The sequence below is a fragment of the Eptesicus fuscus genome, chromosome 4 (assembly GCF_027574615.1).
Source record: "Eptesicus fuscus isolate TK198812 chromosome 4, DD_ASM_mEF_20220401, whole genome shotgun sequence".
NCBI classification, from domain to species: domain Eukaryota; kingdom Metazoa; phylum Chordata; class Mammalia; order Chiroptera; family Vespertilionidae; genus Eptesicus; species Eptesicus fuscus.
The window spans coordinates 30173260-30192778 of record NC_072476.1 but is presented as its reverse complement, the minus strand read 5'-3'; the positions used below and the strand labels follow the sequence as shown (position 1 = coordinate 30192778).

Here is a 19519-nt window from a genome sequence, read left to right as displayed (position 1 = left end):
GTGGAGGGAGAGGAAGCATGAAGAGTGGACCATGCCTGAGAAACAGAAACCGGACCGGCCAGGCTCTGAGGGGGAGGCGCTGCCCCTCCCATCTGTGGGGGTGCAGCATCACTTCTCAGCTTTTCGGTTGAGATCAAGTGTAGCGTCAGTGGGGGGACCGGGAACCACGTCGGAGTGCCTATTGGGGCAGCCCGAGGGTGGCTGTGAGTGAGAGGGCATTTCCTAGGTGGGCCCTAGGTGGGCCCTGTGGCTCTGAGGAGAAAACGGGTCAGCGAGACCAGTGGCAGGAGGGCCAGCCCCGGAGGTGGGGGAGCCCTAGAGATAGGACCCAAATCCCAGAGGGGTGGCTGCTCACTGCCGTCTCTCACTCCTTCCCCGGCAGCTGGAACTTTCTGTGATGAGGGGACTGGAGTCTCTCACCGCACCCCAAGGCTCCTCCTACCCAGTCCTCTTAGTGGCCTGGGGTCCAGATCCACTCCCTCACCTTTCCCTTCTCACGAGGCAGCCAGGCTATCATCTCCCCTGGGCAGGGGCCCATCAGGGGTCCCCCCGGCATAACACACACCCTTGGGGTGAGTGAGTGACCCCTGAGAGCTGCTAGGCCGGCTCCCTGCCCCGCCGGGGGCCGCCCAGTCACCGGAGCTCGCGTGTCCCTGCTCCGAGCCCACCGCGCGCAGGTGGTGCAGGAGCCGGCCCTCCTCACGGGGTCTCTCCCCCCAGGCTTGTTTATCGCTGTGGTGGTTTTCAAATGTCAACAATTAACTCAATTTCCCGCTCATTGCTGTTGTTGTAACGGTGTGCGTCCTTCCGGAAAAACACACATCTCTGCTGAGACGTTAGCTCTGAAGGACCCGAGGGGCTCGCTCCAAGGATCTGATAATTGCCAGAGAAGGAGGTCCCCATAATTAGAAAATCATATTCCTTAAAAGTCACTAAGTGCCTTTTAACAGCCCCAATCCATAATTGTTTTTCACTTTGCAGAAAATTATGATGCCAGGCTCTCCCGGATCGACATTGCCAACACGCTGAGGGAGCAAGTCCAGGATCTGTTCAATAAGAAATACGGTGAGCCCCGGGCGCCGGGGTGGAGGGACGCGGGCAGGGTGGGAGGAAGAGGCAGGAGTTTCCCAGGTCCGTCGTGGTCACCTCTGGGAAAACCATTCATCCACTTATAAATATTTCTGGAGCAGTTACCATGTACCAGGCCCTGGAGATGCAGCAATGAAGAAAACGCACAGTCTCTGCCCTCATGGGCCCCATAGATCAGGGAAAAGAGAGACATTCAGCAACTACACAGAATCTAACAGCAATGAGGAATTCTTCCACGGTCGTACAGGAAACGAGCGGGCTGTTCCAGAGAGGATAGCTTGGGTGCTTACCTTAAATCGGGGGCCAAGGAAGGCCTCTTTGAAGAAAGAACTGAAGGATAGTTAAGGAGTTAAGCAAAGTGTGAAGGAAGGACATTCCAGCTGCGATAATGGCATGTGCAAAGGCCCTGGGGCTTGTCTTTAGAAGGGGAGAGTGCCGAAACATGGAGGTGGAGGTGGAGGGAGGAGAGACCCCATTGAGCTGGCCAGGAAACAGAGCTGATCATGGTATCAGCTTTGTATTTTGTTGGGAAGAGTGAAGTAACAAGCCACTTTGCGCTTTTGAAGTATCTTCCTGGACGCTGTGAAGAAAGTGAATGGGTGCAGGAGGGCAAGGAGTGGATGGTAGTTCAGGCCAGAGTGATGGGCCTGGGCAGGGCCCTGGTCTTGGTACTAGAGGAAAGTGGGTGGCGCTAAGATGTGCTCAGAGAGAGAATCACTGGTGCTGAACTGGCAGGGGGCGGGGAGGCCTCCCGTGGAGTCCTGGCTTGAGGAATCAGTGAAGGTGCTCAAGTAACAACAACAAACTAAAACCGGCTTGAACAATAAGGGGGTTAAATAACAGTGACTGTTTATGATCTCTCATTGGTGTCAGTGAGTCAGCTCGCTCAGCTCAGGGTGTCTCCCAAGGTTGCCGTCAGAAGGTGGCTGGGACTGGGGTCACCGGGACAGCTTCCTGGAGTGCCTGTCTGCTCCCGGGCTGGGGAATCTGCTGGTGCGGGAACAGGGAACAGCTGGGCCCCTCGGGCATCTCTCAGTTTCTATGAGATCCCTTCACGGGGGCTTTCCAGCATAGTCACTCCAGGGTAGCTAGAGTCCTACTTGTCAGACAGGGCTCCCGAGGCACCATCCTGAGAGAGAGAGCCGGGTGGGAGCTGTGTTGCCTTTTATGACCCAGCCTCAGAGGTCGTGCAGTGTCACCTCTGTTGTACTGTACAGGCTGAGGCAGTTACAAAGTCCCATCCCCAGGTCTCTGTGGGGGAGTGTAGAGGTTACACGGTAAGAGGAGCATGTGGGATGGGAGGAAAATCGGTGCAGCTGTCTTTGGACAGTACAATCAGCCCAAACTCATAGCATGGGAGGTCCAGCAGAGGGATGGCCTTCAGGGTCAGCTGGATCCAGCAGCCCAGGAGTACCCTTGGTGTCTTCCCACAGTGTCAGCAGCATCTCAGGCTGGCTTCCCGCTTGTTGGCAGAATGGCCTCAGCGCATTCAGACATCCCACCTGCACAGTCTGGAAGGAAGGCGAGGGCTGGCTCTTCCATAGGCTTTCTCAAGAGAGCCAGGTTGTTTCTTTCCCAGAATTCCCTGAGCTCTCCTCTTGTTTCTCATTGGTCCCTATTGAGTCATATGTCCATTCCTTACCCAATCTCTGTGGCAGGGAAATGCCACATGCTCATTGGGTTCCTGGATCTGCCACCATGATGGGGGTGGGGGGAGCAGGGGAGTGGATAGAGCACATGGCACCCCAGAGACAGGTGGATACCCAAGCTGTCAGTGAGAAGGGGCAGTGCCGTCACTGAGGGGAGGAGTTAGGGAGAAAGTAATGGGTTCCATTTGGGACGTTACGTTTGAGGAGTGAGTGGAGAGGAAGTCTGCTGTTCAGAAGGGTATCTGGATTGGAACCAGAAATTAGGTCATGGGCCCTGGCTGATGTGGCTCAGTGGGTTGAGGGTCATCCCATACACCGAGAGGTCACCAGTTCGATTCCCAGTCAGGGCACATGCCTAGGTTGTGGTCTCCATCCCCAGTAGGGGGCATGCAGGAGGCAGCCAATTATTGTTTCTCTCTCCTCTCTCCCTCTCTAAAATCAATAAAAGCATATTTTTTAAAAAGAAGAAGAAGAAAAAAGTGTTTAAAGACACTTGTGTCTTTAAAACAAAATTAGGGCTTGGGAGTAGAGGAGACACGGCAGGGGGGGCAAAGGAGGCAAAAGGAGGCCCAGATTGAAGGCCAGTAGGGCTGTGCTTAGAAGGCAGGTCCAGGAGGAGGGGGCGTGGCCAGAACGAGGGGAAACCAGGGATGTGCGGGGTCATGGACACCCAGGAGAAGGCCTCAAGGAGGAAGTGGGCATCTGTGTTGGATTTTGCCAAAAGAGTGCAAGTGTCCACAGGGTTTGCAACGTAGAGGCCACCGGTCATTGTGGCAAGAGCCGTTTGGAGGCGAGAGGATAAGAGGAGATGGCAGTGTTCCCATTCGTGGGTTATGGGTATAAATTTTCCTTTCTGTCTGAATTTTCTTTATTTCAAAAAAAGGATCTCTTTGTAATAGCATATAAACTAGTGAGCCACAAAGTCAAGATGAAGAAGTAAAAGTAGACTGGAAATCCATAGAGATCGAAAGTAGGTGAGTGGCTGCCAGGGCCTGGGGAGAGGGGACAAAGGGAGTGACTGCTGATGGGCACGGGATTTCTTTCTGGAGCGACGAAGATGTTCTGGAATTGGACAGTGGAGATAATTTCACAGCCTCATGAGTATATTAAAGACCACTGGATGGTGCACTTCAACATGGTACATTTTATGGTGTGTGAATTCCATCTCCATCGAATAAAACTAAGCAGGCTGACGCCGTGGCACGGATCCAGAGGGGACGTGAAGACTTGCTAGAGGCAGGGCACTCGTCAGGCTCTGCGTTTCCTAGGCGTCCGAGCAAAAAGGGAAATGAGGCAAGTCCTGCCATTCTCAGTGCCCGTGAGATAAAAACTAGTGTGTGGCGCAGCTGTTCTTCCTAGTGCCAGACGCATGGAGATTGCTGCCGTGTGTCTCGTAAGGGGCATCCTGAGGCACTGAGGATGGTGCTCTCAGCCAGCCCCTCAGGGGGGCCCGTGAGCTCAGACCTCCATCCGCGTGGATCTCCAGCTGGACCCCATCTAAGTCTGGGGGAGCCATGAACGTTCAAGTCAGCCTCCCAGCATCCAGGGCTCCGGTGCCTGCACCTGGTCCGTGGTCCCCGTGGGCAGGAACCATGGCAGGACCAGCCGGGCAGTGCCTCGGTGGGGCAGCAGTTCCACCTCCTCACCCCAGGACTGCCCCGAGGCCTGCTGTCAGACGAAGCACTGTCACTGGGATGGAAATGTCACGGCCCTCCCCAGAGCTCTGAGCTGCGCCCTGGCTGGCCTCAAGCGGCTTTCCTTGCTCCCAAATGCCACCTGCCCTCTCAGGCCAGGCCAGGCCTGAACCAGGGGGAGGCAGAGCCCTGGAGCTGATAGAGGGTCAGGCATTGTGGGAAGGGCAGCTGTGCCCACAAGGTACGTCCTCTAGGTGGGCATTCAGATTCTCGGGTGAGAATTGTTAGCCACTGCCCTCTCCCCAGCAGCCGCAGCTACGCGTCCCCTGCCCGCTCCTCAGCCCAGGCACAGACTCACACACCTGGCCCCCGAGGCCCCCTCCCTCCCCGTCCCCCACTGATTGTGCCTTTCCTTGGTGCTAAATGACAGATTCCTTTCACACGAAGCACCCACCCACACCCCTCCATTCTCACACCAGCAGAGCCTCCGGCTGCTAATGACCCTCCTTCCGTCCGTCATCCACAGGGGAAGCCTTGGGCATCAAGTACCCGGTCCAGGTCCCCTACAAGCGCATCAAGAGTAACCCCGGCTCGGTGATCATTGAGGGGCTGCCCCCGGGAATCCCGTTCCGAAAGCCCTGCACCTTTGGTTCCCAAAACCTGGAGAGGATCCTCGCAGTGGCTGACAAGATCAAGTTCACGGTCACCAGGTACCGGGGGAGGAGGCCGGGCGAGGAGGCAATGGTGGCGTGGGTGGGGGCTTGCACAGGGGACCCTTGGCCTTTCTTCCGGTTGGTCCTGCCCTCCCTGCAGGACGGTGCAGCTGTCCCAGTGTCAACCTGGGTCCTGGGGGGTTGGGGGGAGGACTGCAGGCCAGCCGGGGTGCAGAGGGCCCCCAGAGGTGAGACCAGCCACCACATCATAACCACTATGGCAGGCACAGCCTTCATGGGTACCTTCTACCTGCCCACTGCACTCCTAGCCCCTGGGAGAGGCATCAGGCCCACTTCAGAGGGGAGGAAACAGGGACAACTTGTTGCCCAAGGTCACAGCCATCCAGGGCAGAGCCAGCAGGAGACCCTGGTCACCGTCTTCTGCGCAGTGTCCCGTGCACACGAATCACTGCCCATCTTGTTCAAATGGCAGATTCTGACGCAGTAGGTCTTAGATGTGCCCCAGACATTCCTAATGAGCTCCCAGCCCCTCCCCTGACACTCCCCTCTCTGCTTCTCTTCCAGGCCTTTCCAAGGACTCATCCCAAAGCCTGGTAAGAGGCATCGGCTGTGGGGGGGGGGGCGCTGCTTGGCATGGGGGGCCGGCCATGGTGCTGGGGCCAGAGGCTGGAGCCAGGCTAACTGTGGGACACAGGTGGGGGGGCCCCTGATGCAGGAGCCAGGCCCCTGCCCTTCTGTTCTCCCACCTCCCCTGGCACCATTCCAGGAGGCAGGAGGAAGGCCAGGCTGGAACCTGAGGCAGAGGAAGGGGGAGTGGGGAGCACCTGTGACTCTTAAGCTTTGCCCAGCCGGGGTCCTGGAGGAAGGGCTGGGTCCGTGCCCCTCACTCCTCTGGTGGAAGGGCCCTGGTCGCCTTTGGTGAGTAGCCGAGGTTGGTGGCCGGGGTTTCCAACCTCGGAGGGCTTGGCAGTGAGATGGAAGGGGCGCCCACCCAGCCTCAGATGGTACAATGCCTCTCCTGACCCCTTGCAAGGCATCCAGCCCCTCCACCTCCTCCATGGCTGCGTCCTGCACCTCCCCGGCGCTTAATGTGCAGAGGCTGTCCCTGTGGGGGCAGCATCGCCACCCGGTGAGCACTCCAGGCTGGCCAGGGCCTGTGTGTGGAGAGACAGGGGGAGCCCTGCCATCTCACCCCACACCACGCCCACACCAGAAGCCACTGCGGGCATGAAGACCAGCCGGCCTGTGTCCGTTGGGGGGGCTGCACGGCTGTGCTGGGAATGGGTGAGCTGCCACAGCAGGCCCACATCAGAGGAAGCCTGCCGCCCGGGAGTCTGGTTCACAGTCCTGGTCACAGTGCATGGCTCCCTCCGGCCTGGCATTGGCCCCTGCTCCCGGGAGCTGTTCGCTCCCTGCGCCCAGGCCTGGCTCGGTGGGCTTCTGGGGAAGGGTCAGGAGGCCATCCAACTGGAGGGGCCAAGACTTTCTGAGGGTGTAGTGATGTGGCAACCGCTGTCAGGCTGCAGGGACCCCCCAGGAAGGGAAGCGAGAGTGGGGGTGACTGGGGAAGGTTTCCTGGAAAGGAAGGCTCCAGTTGGGCCTCAGGAGAAGCCAAGACTTGGAGAGGGGAGGGAAAGGAGGTGTTTGGTCGGTAACCCAGCTCCCTGAGCTCTCGGAGGTGTGAAAACAGCAAGATGAAGTTACTAAGGCGGAGAGGGGGGAAGTGGTAGTAAAATGCAGCCGTGCTGGCCCTGACCAAAGATGATTGGGTGTCAGGCCCGCCTCATGGGGGCTCATCTTACACATGTTTCCAAGGCCCTCCTAGGGCCAGCTGTGCTGTAGGCACGAGGGTTTCAGCGGTGAACACGGAGGAGGCATCGCGTGTACTCCTCGGGCCTATGAGTTAGGTGCGAGAGCCGGATGTGGGGGGAAGGGACAGCTCAGGGTTTCAGCGATGTGCCGCCTCACACGCCGAGCAGGTGGCCTTAAGGCCCATTCTCTTGGAGAGGTGGAACCAGGGGCTCCTTGATTCAGATGCCCACAGTGGAAGTGAGTGGTTCCCCAGGAAGCAGGCTGGGGACGGCAGGGCAGGTACATGAATGCTCAAATGCTCATGAGAACGTCATAGGCCTATGGACTTGCACAGCTCCCTTCTCTTTTTAAGCCTTTTTCTAAAAAAAATATATTTTTACTAGAGGCCCGGTGCATAAAAATTCATGCACTGGAGGGGGGGTCCCTCAGCCCGGCCTGCCCCCTCTCACAGTCCAGGAGCCCTCAGGGGCAGGAGGCAACCCAGCAATCAGGGGAAGGTGACGCCCCATCACACCTCTGCTGCTGCCACTGCCAGCAGCGCAAGCCTCGGCCGGCCCTGGTTACCTGAGCCTCAGGTCAGCCCTGGGCAGCTGGGTAGCCGCCATCCGAGGCTTGCCTGCACCTCAGGCCAACCCTGGGCGGCTGGGTAGCTGCCATCCGAGGCTTGCCTGCACCTCAGGCCAGCCCTGGGCAGCTGGGAAGCCGACATCTGAGGCTTGCCTGCGCCTCGGGCGTTGGCTGGGCAGCCACCATCCAAGGCTTGCCTGCGCCTTGGGCCAGCCCTGGGCGGCTGGGGGGCTGAGGGAACTGGGGGACTCTGGAGGCAAGCACCCCCACGGGGCTGAGGGCACTGGGCGCCGCCATCTTTGAGGGCAGGGCAGTCAATTAGCATATTCCCTCTTTATTAGATAGGATTGATTTCAAAGAGGAAGGGAGAAGGAGAGAGATAGAAACATCAATGAGGAGAGAGAATCATTGATCGGCTGCCTCCTGCACACTCCCTACTAGGGATCAAGCCCGCCACCTGGGCATGTGCCCTGACCGGGAATCGAACCCTGACCTCCTGGTTCACAGGTCGACATTCAGCCACTGACCCACACCGGCTGGACACACAGCTCCCTTCTCATTGGCCCTGGGAACCAGAACACACCTTCCCTGGCACCACCAGCCCATCCCCCCGGCTGCCTGGCCCTCCAGGACCTGCCTTGCTCCAGGACTGTGGTTGGCAGCCTGTGGCTCACTCGCCTGGCTCCAGGGCTGATAGACATCAGTGTCAGTGCCCCTGAGTCAGCTTCCTGCCGCTGCCTGCCCCGACCTGGGTTTCTGCCCACGTTGGTGTCAGTGCTGGGCCCGATCCCATAAGCAGCAGCAGGAAGCGTGGCCAAGCCTCCCTCTGCTGATGAAGACTAGAAATGTAGTGAGGCACCCCTCGGCCTCCCCTCGGCCTCCCCTCTGCTCCCAGCCCCCCCTCCCCAGCAGAAAGGGTCCCCTTGGAGGACTGAAAGGGGCATGTACGTTTTAAGTGAGTTTGGAAAGCAGCAAAGAGAAGTCATGACGCCTGATGCGTGCTGGGCTGTGAGTTCGGCGCTTTGCACTGGCACCTTTTTCTGTTCCCTGCTTATGGATGGTGGGAGCCTCAGGGACTTGCCTGGGGTGGCGCACCTGGAGTGAGGGAACTGTGGGCTCCGAGCCTGGCTCCCTGCATTCTGTCAGGAGGCCATGGTCACGGGCAGGTGGTATGTAATTCAGAGCCGTCACCGCATAGTGACGTGTCAGGCTTTAGAGGGAAACACTTGGGGCAGAGGGTCAGCCAGCCGCCGTCACTCAGACCACAGAGCTCCTGGGTCCTCCCGGGAGTGACCGCTTTCACCCACCGGGGCTTACCCTCCAACTAGGAAAGCTTGCAGCTCCTCTTGCCGTTTGAGCAGCTTCTTGAACCTCAGCCATCAGCCCCCGGTCACTGTGCCAGTCTGCCTGCCCACCTACCCATCGGCCTTCCCTTTGCCTCCTCTATGTACAGAGAAAGGCCTTGGAAATACTTTATCGCCCACATGGTGTGGGAGGAGATGGCAGGCTGCCTGGAAGAGGAGGTGGAAAATGGCCCTGGCCCCAGCCCTCAGGGATGGAACTGCCAGCACCTTTCCAGGCATTGGCACGCCGGACTGGGTGGCCGCCGAGAGGGGCCAGGCAGACTGGCTTGCAGGCCAGCTCCAAGCCTACTCATGCCACTTGTCATGCTGGGCTGGGAAGGTGTCCAGGCTCACAGGAGACCGAGGGTTCACTGGAGGTCACTGAGTGCTGTTCCTGCCCCAGAAAGGGCTGTTCCAAATCTCCCATGCGAAAATCACTGAAGCCTGACACAGGCCAGCATCAGGGGGTGATGTTGGAGCAGGACCTCAGGTCTCTGGGGGAGGCGAACGTTAGCTGGGGCCCTGGGCATGTGGAGGGATAGCTGGTGATCTCTGGCAGCATGTCAGCCATGGAAAGCACAGGCTGGTGTTCAGAGAGACCCAGTTCAAATCCCGGCACCCTTTCCTCGCCGTGTGACTGAGCTCATTACTGCACATCCTGCGCCTACGCTTCCTCATCTGTCCGATGGAGATAGTCACACCCGCTTCCCAGGTGATCTGAATTGGACAAATGGTGGGCAGGGGTGGGTGAGCTCCGGAGGCCAGTTTCACCCTGCCGCCCTGGGGGGCTTTGTCCTGGCACTCAAAATGAGTATTTGTAAAGCCGTCAGCCCTGGACCTGCTGTGGGAAAGCGCTCAGCCAGTGGGGGTGGCAGTTACTGTTATTCCAGAGGCTCTGGAAGGCTCCCTGGAGGAGGTAACACTGGCCTGGGCCTTGGTGGTGAGCAGAACAGTGTGTGGTGCTGGCACAGGGTTCAGCGGTACCCAGGGGACATGGCTAGGGCACCAGTAAGGGATGCAGCCCATTCCGCTGGAGGGTATGGTGTGTCCTGACAAAGAGGCAGCCCTTATCCTGGCACAGTGGGGACTTGGAGACTTTCCTTTCTCTTTTGTCTAAAAATACGGAGTGAACCTTAGTCGGCTAACTCAGAAGTGTATGATACGAACTTTCTTTTTTATTCTTCTAAAATTGAACTAGAGCCGAAACCGGTTTGGCTCAGTGAATAGAGTGTCGGCCTGCGGACTCAAGGGTCCCGGGTTCGATTCCGGTCAAGGGCATGTACCTTGGTTGTGGGCATATCCCCAGTGGGGGGTGTGCAGGAGGCAGCTGATCGATGATTCTCTCTCATCGTTGTTTCTGACTCTCTGTCTCTCTCTCTTCCTCTCTGTAAGAAATCAATAAAATATATTAAAAAAAAAAAAAAAAAAAAAAAATTGAACTAGATATCTACCAAAACCTACCATTACATAGTGGCAGAAACTTAATCTGAGTCTATTTAGGACCCCCTTTTCCCCAGACTCGTGTCCAAGTTTCAGAGGCTTTTGTAGTGCCAAGAAATTAGGAGTGGGGGGCCGTCAAGTCTTGAATGTCATGTGTCAACACTGGTGCGCAGAAGATATCCATGGACAATTGTCCACCCAAGTGATTGGAGAGATGCCCCTTGTTCCTACCCATTGAGCACTGCCCCCACCCCAAGGGCCTGGAACCTTCTACAAAGCCCACCTCTGCAGCCACTACCACACTGCAGAGGGTTGGACATGACGCGTGCTTGGGGAGGGCGGAAATGAGGTGCTGGGGGATGAGGCTTGGGAAGGAGGGGAGCTTCCCTAGGTAGGGAGGGACCCTTTGAAGGGTGGCTCTCAGATTTTCCTTCATTTATTGGAGGCTCCCAGAGAGGCCTTTCCTAACAGAAACATCCCGAGAGGATGAATCGTAAGGAAGGAAACTATGCTTGGAAAATTAATTGGTCATTAAATCTGGGGCTTGGACAGTGTGGCCTGGAACGGTGGGCTGGCCCAGAGTGGGGCGAGGGCATGGCCACTCCCGGGCCAGTTTTGTACTGAGTCCGAAGAGATGACCCCACAAGGCCATTAGCATTGTCCCAATGGGTACACATCTGCCCGCAGGGCCTGCGTTTCCCCACTGGTGTCTGTAGCCTTTCCAGCTCATGCTGAGTGGTGGTAGGCTCCCGGCTGGAGAGAAAGAAGGCTTGGACTGAGCATGGGAGGGCTGTCAGGCCTCCAGCCGGGAGCTGTGGGCCAGGGGCTGCATGGGACCCGCTGTGGGCCAGGGGCTGCATGGGACCTGCTGTGGGCCAGGGGCTGAATGGGACCTGCTGTGGGCCAGGGGCTGAATGGGACCCCTGGGGAGTGGGCATGCAGGCTGGAGGAGCTAGGACGGCAGAGGGGTGGTAGGGCCAGGCCCCCCACTTATACTAGAGGGAGCTCTCTCCTAACCTCAAGGAGCCGAGGTAACACAGGCCTGACCTCAGGAGCCCACGCCAGTGAGGCCTGGAGAGGTACACAACATGGGTAGCCCACCTGCCTGCAGTAACACTGAGTTCAAGGAAGGAGACTGGGCCAGGGGCCAGAGAGGTGGGTGGCTAGGGACACTAATGGGTCGCCTCTGTCCTCCCAGGCATCCAGCTCCCAGGAACAGATGTGCACCAGGGGCCACAGATCACTGGGCACCCGGCAGGCACACGCACAGAGCACGGCAGGGTTGTTTGCTGTGGAAGGGGCTCTGGGTGAACCTGGCATCACCCTCTGTACTCAAGTCCAGGCGATCTCTCTGAAAACCCAGACGGGCTGGGACCTCGAAAACCTGGGACAGCAGAGGACGCTGTTGGGGGTATGTTGGGCAGAAGCAGTGACTAAGGAAGGAGGGGCCTCTGCTCAGGGAGCAGGTGTAGTAATAGCCACAGCACATTCTCCTAGTGGGTCACAAAAACCTAAAGGGAATCGCAAATACACGCCCATGCTAAAGAATCTGAAAATACAAACATCTAACTGGCCATGGCTGTTCATTTTTATGATGATCCGTTTCTTCCAGATTTTTCCACAAGCTTATTAATTTTACATCTCCCTGTTGTTCTTTCTCTGAAATTTACATACACACAAACTTAAAACATAAGTATTTCCCCATGTCTTTGTTTCGTTGTTGTTGTTAATCCTCACGGGAAGATATTTTCCCTGTTGATTTTTAGAGAGGGAGGAAGGGGAAGAGAGAGACATCGAGACATCGATTGATTGCCTCCTGCATGTGCCCTTGACCGGGAATCAAACCTGCAACCCTTCTGTGCCCAGGCTGACGCTCTAACACTGGCTAGGGCCCCATGTCTTTATTTATTTTTATTTTTTAAAATATATTTTTATTGATTTCAGAGAGGGAAGGGAGAGAGAAACATCAATGATGAGAATCACTGATTGGCTGCCTCCTGCACACCCCCCAGTGAGGACTGAGCCTGCAACCCAGGCGTATGCCCTGACTGGGAATCAAACCCTGACGTCCTGGTTCATAGGTTGATGTCAACCACTGAGCCACACCCAGCGGGGCTGGCCTCAGGTCTTTAAAACTCTTTATCATATTCCCTCATCAAGCTCCATCAGAGTTAACTACCCTGTCCCCCAACTGTGGACATTGAGACCCCCCTCACACTATGGAAACCTAATATCCACATCCTGTTCATGATCTGTCCATTACCAGGACTCCCCATACCAGCACAAGTGATCTGTCCCAATAACTTGTCTTAAAGGAAGAAACTGAGACTCTGAGAGATAAAGGAACCTGCTGGAGGTCACTCAGCACGCACTCAGGATCTCCCCGCCTTCATCTTTCATCTACACTGGGTGGCTCTTTGCTGCCCCCTTCTGGCTGCCAGCATCTGTAACATTGGTCCTACCTATCTAACCCTTTAGGCTCACAATCCTTTGGGTTCATTTATTTATACAACAGAAATTTATTGAGTGTCTGCTCTGTGTCGAGCAAGATATAGGAATACAAAACATACAAAAATCTCCTCTTGTGGTGCTTATAGTCTAGTGAGGGAGACAGAGAAATAAGAAGAGACAGTTTTATCCAATAGTGACTAGTGCCATGGAGACAACTACAACAGAGATAGGACTGTCTGTTAAGAAGTGAGGGTATAAGCCAAGTAGAAATCCAGGTCAAAACATCCAGGGGGTGGGGCCAGTCGATGGAAGGCCCTGGGGCCCTGGACGTATTTTGAAAGTAGAGCCGACAAGGTTGCTGATGCTGTGGGTGTGAGTGTGAGGAAAAGAGAGGACAAAGTTGACAGTGTGGGGGAGGAACAGACTTGCCTCTGCCCTCGAGGTTCTTCTGGCTGGTCTAGTAATCAAATAGACATGAGACATATTAGCATGCGGATAAAACCAAATTTAATACATGCGTATGTGTGGGAACCCTGCATACAGGAGAGAGTCAGAGGCCCCTCGTGCAGGAGAGGTTCGGAATAGAAAGGGGGGCTGAGGTATAGAAGACATCCTGAGCCAGGGATGAGGGAATGCCCCTTGGGGGCTCCAAGGGGTCATTGCAGGAGGATAAGAGCAGACATTTAGTAAACACAAGTTTGCGCTGTCCTGTAGATAGGTCAAAAGAAGTAATTGCCTTTATTATTACATTTAATATATTTTTATTTATTTCAGAGAGGAAGGAGAGAGAGATAGAAATATCAATGATGAGAGAGAACCATTGATCAGCTGCCTCCTGCATGCTCCCTACTGGGGATCGAGCCCACAACCTGGGCATGTGCCTCTGACCGGCATCAAACCTGGGACCCTTCAGTCCCCAAGCTGATGCTCTGTCCACTGAGCCAAACTGGCTAGGGCAGAAGTCATTGCCTTTAGCTCAAAACAGTCTGCATACCACAGAGGCACATCGAGGCGGGGCGGGATTCATTTTGAACGCCCAAAACATCAAGATTTTGTCCTGAACAACTGGAAAAGGATAGGGGGCAGGATCGGAGTAGTGGGCAAGTTTAACCCCCAAGTAGACAGGCAGGTCAGGCAGTTGGATCCACAAATCCGGGGCGTCCCGCTAGACACGTGCCGTCGGGAGCCCGTCTGTATTTCAGTTACGGAACTGGATCACAGTGAGGATGAGGACAGTCCAGTCAGAATGGGTGGACTATAGAAGGCTAAACTCTGTGCAGTGAGGTCGGGCAGTGGCTGCAGGACCCAGAGGTGGGTGGAGTTGGGTCTAGATGTAGCAGTAGGGTGTGGGAAGGGAGCGGGGAAGGTTCTGGAAGGGTGATCGTGGTACTCAAGGCTTGGTCTGCAGGCCTAAGGGACACGCAGGGACAAATGTGAAGTTGGCGGGTCCTGAGTGGTGCTTAGAGCCGGCAGGATGGCGATGGGGCTGGGCACGGTCCGGTATGAAGGTGGCAGAGGAGGGCCCAGGGTCGAGCCCAGAGTACTGCGACCTCCAAGAGACCTTGAAGGAAAAGAGCCTTTGAAGGGACAGGGGAAGGTGGAGCCCAGGGAAAGGCAGTGCAGGGGTTTAAAAAGCCTTGGAAGGGAATTCCCTGTTGCTGGAGGGAAGCATTTGAGCGGAAGTTTGCGTGTCCACCCCCCAAAGAGGCCGCTCCCCACCGGGCGCACTGCGGGAGAGGGGGGCCGGCTTCTCAGTGCAGCTCCCACCAGCCTGGTGAGAAAGGGAATCAGGGAGGGTGCGGAGTGAGGGGCCTCCCCCCACCCACACCGCATTCCTTCTCTTGGCTGCTCAGCTCCAAGCTTCCCCACAGCTCCTCTCTGGTCTGGGAACCAAATGGTAACCCGTTACAGGCCCAGCTGCCCCGCCCCAGCTTCCTCTCCTGTCGTCCCCTCCACCCTGCCCACCCTGCCAGCGTGAGGGAACTCCGGACTGAGCAGCCCCTGGGCACCCAGCGCAGGCGGCCCCAGAGACACAGCAGAGCCGCCGACTTCCTGTCTGACTCCAAGTCCGGTTGCCTTTCTGGGCTTCGGTTTCCTGCGTGGGAAATGGAAAGAGCCCCACAGCAGGGCCACCTGGAGGACACAGCCAGGGCGAGGAGGGGGGAATGGCCCGTCCGGAGCAGGAGGTGGCGAAGCGGGCAGGCGGCCAGGCCAGAGCGTGGAGGGCCTGGAAGGCCTGGCCTTGCAGTGTGGACCGGGCCCTGCAGACCCGGCCTTGGCAAGCTCTTGCGCTGATGTCCCCGAAGCCGGAGCCGAGCACCTCTGTAAGCCAGGGCCGGAGTTCTTGGCAGCCCCAGCTTTATCTAGGACAGGCGTCCTCAAACTACGGCCCGCGGGCCACATGCGGGTGTTTTTGCCGGGGTTTTTTTTTTTTTTTTTTCACTTCAAAATAAGATATGTGCAGTGTGCATAGGAATTTGTTCATAGTTTTTTTTTAAACTATAGTCCGGCCCTCCAACGGTCTGAGGGACAGTGAACTGGCCCCCAGTTTAAAAAGTTTGAGGACCCCTGATCTAGGAAGTCCTCACAGGGTCTGTTTCATAAACTCGACTTGAGTTTTAGTTTAAGGAACTACAGCGTAAAATTACATTCTGCTGAGGAAGGGAGATCATTCTACTTCACTCACTTCACTACCACCCCCAGCACAGCCTGAGGCCCAGTTCCCGAAGCGAAGCGAAGCTCCCCGGGTGAAGGGCCACGGCCCCATTTTCAGGGAGCCTCTCACATGGGGTGACATCTATCATTGTCCCCATGGGCGCCCCTCCTGGGCCCCTCTCCTCCATGGGGTCTGTCCTTCAGCAGGTGCTGTGTGGAGTGGGCTTCCCGGGAAGACGCCCCGAGCTGGGCCTGGCTGCCAGCGAGGTGCTGCCATCCGCTGAGGGCGTTTGGTGGGGGCCTGAACTGGGCCGGGAACGAGTCCCCTTCTGCCCCTTCAGGAGCCGGTCCCACCACTTCCTGAGCCGCATATGACCTTAGATAAGTTAACTGTCTGTAATCTTGGATAAGTTCACTAACTATCTGATCTCGGACAAGTGAACTTGCTGTCTGTGATCTCAGATAAATAGCCGTCTTGCCTCGGGGCCTTGAGGCTACCTGGAGCAGTAATGCCCTTGGTGGTGACCTTCCCCCACTCCCTGCACCGCTCTCTGCCCCGCCCCCGTCACACGCTCGCTCCTCCGGCTTCTCCTTCCCCACCTTCTCTCCACCCTTACATCTGTCAGGCTCTTGAGAACTCAAAATAAAACCTTCTTTCTCAAGTTTCTAAAGATATCACAACTCCAGCGCCAGCCACATGTTTTTCCACTTAATTATCTCTGCTTTTCTTTGTTAATTAGGCTCCAGTAATGATCTTCCTCTGCCTTCCCCGGAGGAGCTGGCATCTGCGGGGCGGGGCCGGGAGGCCTTTGTGGGCAGACAGACGCCCGGCTGCCAGGCCCAGAATTGGCCGGCTGCCTCCTTTCTTCCCGGAGAGGCTGCGCAGTGGGCGCTGGAAGGATGTGATGTCAGGAGGCCCCACCCGTTTCCTGGCCTGTGGGGGCTCAGCTGGGTCACTGCAGCCCCATCCCGCCCTTGGGTTGGTCGGTGGCCCCAGCCCTGCCAGGTGGGGGAGGGGAACCTCAGAGTTCCCCAGAGATTGTTAAACGGGGGCCTCCACGGGCCCCAGAAGGGGGCTTCTGACTCTGGTGCAACATTCCAGAAAACCTCACTGAAACCATGTCCCCATCCGGGACCACCCAAGACGACAGGAACAACCGGTGCCTTGATTTGGGCTGGAAGGAGGTCAGCTGGAGGGGTCACCAGGCACTGCCTGCCGAACAGAAGCTCCTGCTGCCGGATAAATGCCTCTTTGAGCCACAGAAGTGGGGGCGGGGCTCGGCACCGGGCGTTTGCTGGGTGGACTGGATCTTTCCGCCTCGGGAGGGGTGTTGTAACAAAAGACTTTCCCAAGGCCGCCGCCTGGCGCTGAGGTTCCTTCCGGAGCCCTTCCCCACCTGAGGGCGTCCTCCACCCTTTGGTTTTGCTGTTTTGGGACAAAGCTTCCCCCTCCTCACCCTCCTCGCTCAGCAGTGGCCCCTGCAGCCCAGGAATGTGGGCCCGGACTCTGGTGGTCACTCCACTTGAGGGGAGAGGCCAGAATTGGCCGGCTGCCTCCAATTGGTGAGGGGAGCGGGGAGGGCGGGGGCTCCCAGGCACGGTGACCAGGACACCACAGCCTGCAGAGGGGCCCTTCCAGGCTTTGGGAGCTCAGGTGCAGTGATTTCGTCCATGAACGGTTCCCAGGTGTCTGTGGTCAGGCACTGGGCTGGGTGCTGGACATTTAATCAACACTGACTTTAAAAATCCACAGCCTGCCTTTCGGAGCCTACATCCTGGTGTGGATGCAGAGAATAACCAGTGTGTGAGGTATAAAGCTAAGGAGAAGCAGAGAAGCCATGAGAGAGGTGGTGTTTATTTTTAGGGAGTTACAACAGATGGGTAGGTGTCCAGGAAAGGCCTGAAGGGGGCGGTAGTGAGCTGGGGCGCAGGGACAAGATGATCACTGCAGGCAAAGAACACCCGCAAAGGCCCTGAGATCACCCGCCAGGGTGTTGGAGGAAGGAGATGCGGGACGTGGTAGGAAAGGGGAGGGGAGGCAGGTTGTGTGGAGCTGGGTAAGAATGCTGCCTTTTGTTCCGAGTGAGCTGGGAGCCAGTGCAGGCTTCTGAGCAGAAGAAAGAATCCAATTTAGACTTTAACAGGATTGCTCTGACTGCTGGGGGAGGACAGATGGAATCAGGGAGAAAAGGAAGGCGGGAGGCCCAGTGGGGAGTCGTTGGCTCCAGGTATATTTGTAGCGAAAGCCAATAGAACTTGCTGATGTCGCTGTGAGAGAGAGGAGTTTGACCTCCGGGATTTGGGCTGAGCTGGAAAGAAAGGAGGACCCAGTGGGGAGACTGCAATGTCAGGGCTCATTCTGTGGCTGTTAACTCTGGGGTGTCATCTAGTAGTAGGTCCATGCACAAGTCGGGGCTCAGGGAGCAGACTGGGCTTGCTGTATAATTTGGGGAGTCATGAGCACATTGCTGGTTTTTAAAGGCCTAAAAGAGAATGAGATCACTGGAAGTGAGTCAAGTCAGAGCCGGAGTCCTGGTGCCTTCAGTGTTCATGGGTTGGGAAGGTGAGGAGGGGCTGGTCAGCTGGTCAGGGAGGAGTGGGCAGTGTCCTGAAGCCCAATGGGAAAGAGGCCCATTTCTCCCCAGGGGAGAGCCTTCTCCCCTTGTGGCCATGAAGACCCCACAGCCCCAAGACTTGGCTGAGCATCTTGCTGGGATATTGGGATCAGGCCCTGAGCAGTGGTGGCTTCTTAGCAGGACCCAGTCTTGGGCCCGAGAGGAAAAATTGTCCTTTATAGGTTACCCCCCCCCCCCATACATGATCATAGAGGCCACACAGGGCGGGGCAGGAAAAGAAGGTCCCCCTTCAGGGTCCATTATCCATTCCATGAAACCGCAGATTTCCCATGACCTCTCCGGTGGGGACCTGGGGAATGGCAGGCAAAACATACTACCTGGGTGACCAACAGGAAGTGGTACCAGCAGAGGGTCTTGTGTGCCAGGGGGAGGAGGATGGATTTGTCAGGTGGACAGCAGCCCTCGGCAGGCTTTAAGCAAGGGAATGGCATGGTCAGGTAGACTGTTTAGAAAGATCAACGTGGCTTGCAGAGCAGAGAGTGGATTTGGGGAGGCCAGGCGATTCGTTCTTGCCACAGTGAGGTGAGAGTCAACTGATCCATGGGCTGGACGTGTGGGAAGTTTCCCTGGGAAAGTGGCTTGTCGCCCTCGCCGGTTTGGCTCAGTGGATAGAGCGTTGGCCTGCAGACTGACGGGTCCCAGGCACATACCTCAGGCTCCACCCCCGGCCCTGTGCTCTCAGGGCACGTGCAGGAGACAACCAATGGGTGTGTCTCTCTCACATTGATGTTTCTCTCTCTGTGTCTCTCCTCCTTCCTTCAACGGAAAAATATCCTCCGGTGAGGATTAACAAAAAAAAAAAAGGAAAAAAGAAAGGAAGTGGCTTGTCCCGGAGACCACCTGGATTTGTGGATGGAGGAAAGGGGATACAGGGTTCCTGTGGCTGCTGTAATGAATTCCTCAAACTTAGTGGCTTAAAGCAACACAGGCTTACTGCCTTACTGTTGTAGAGGTGAGAAGCCTGAAATTAGCCTTACAGCAGGGCCACAGCCGGGGCATCGGCAGGCAGGTTCCTTCCGGAGGCTCTAAGCAGGAACTGTTTTCTCCTCTTCCAGCTTCTGGGGGCCACTCAAATTCATGGCCCCTCCTCCACCTTCAGAGCGCACGACTCCGCCCTCTGCTTCCGTCGTCCCCTCGCCAGCTTTGGACCTTCGTGCTTCCTTTAAGAGGACTCTAGTGACTATTACAGGGTGGGGCAAAAGTGGGTCTACAGTTGTGAGTACCCAAAACAGAGTTTACCCTGGTATTATTTATTCGTTGCTGTCTTAGTTTCCATATGAACAACTGTAAGCCTACTTTTGCCTCACCCTATATTTAGGGCCCACTGGAATCATCCAGGATCATCTCCCCACCCCAAGATCCTCAGCTTAGTCACAGCAGCAAAGTCCCTTCTGCTATATAAAGAGACATAGTCACAGGCCCCAGGGATTAGGGCAGCTAACGGGGGGCCACGTGCACGGCTGTGGGGCCAGACAGCCTACCAAGGGTTGGAGGCAGCCCAGTTTCTCCCTTGAGCAGCCGTGTGGGAGCGCGGCGTCTGGGACCAGGGAGAGGCTCTTTGGGGAAGTG

At 56.6% G+C, this 19519-nt stretch overlaps 1 protein-coding gene across 2 annotated transcripts in view; it reads left to right on the top strand.

Moving 5' to 3' along the window:
• The window catches only part of GTF2IRD1 (GTF2I repeat domain containing 1), a 104402-nt gene that overhangs the window by 66642 nt on the left and 18241 nt on the right, over nt 1-19519 (top strand). For both annotated transcript variants that reach the window (XM_054714836.1, XM_054714837.1), the window contains exons 19-21: nt 982-1065; nt 4899-5082; nt 5611-5639. In XM_054714836.1, the coding sequence (XP_054570811.1) occupies nt 982-1065; nt 4899-5082; nt 5611-5639 (297 nt within the window). The remainder of the gene's footprint in view (nt 1-981; nt 1066-4898; nt 5083-5610; nt 5640-19519) is intronic.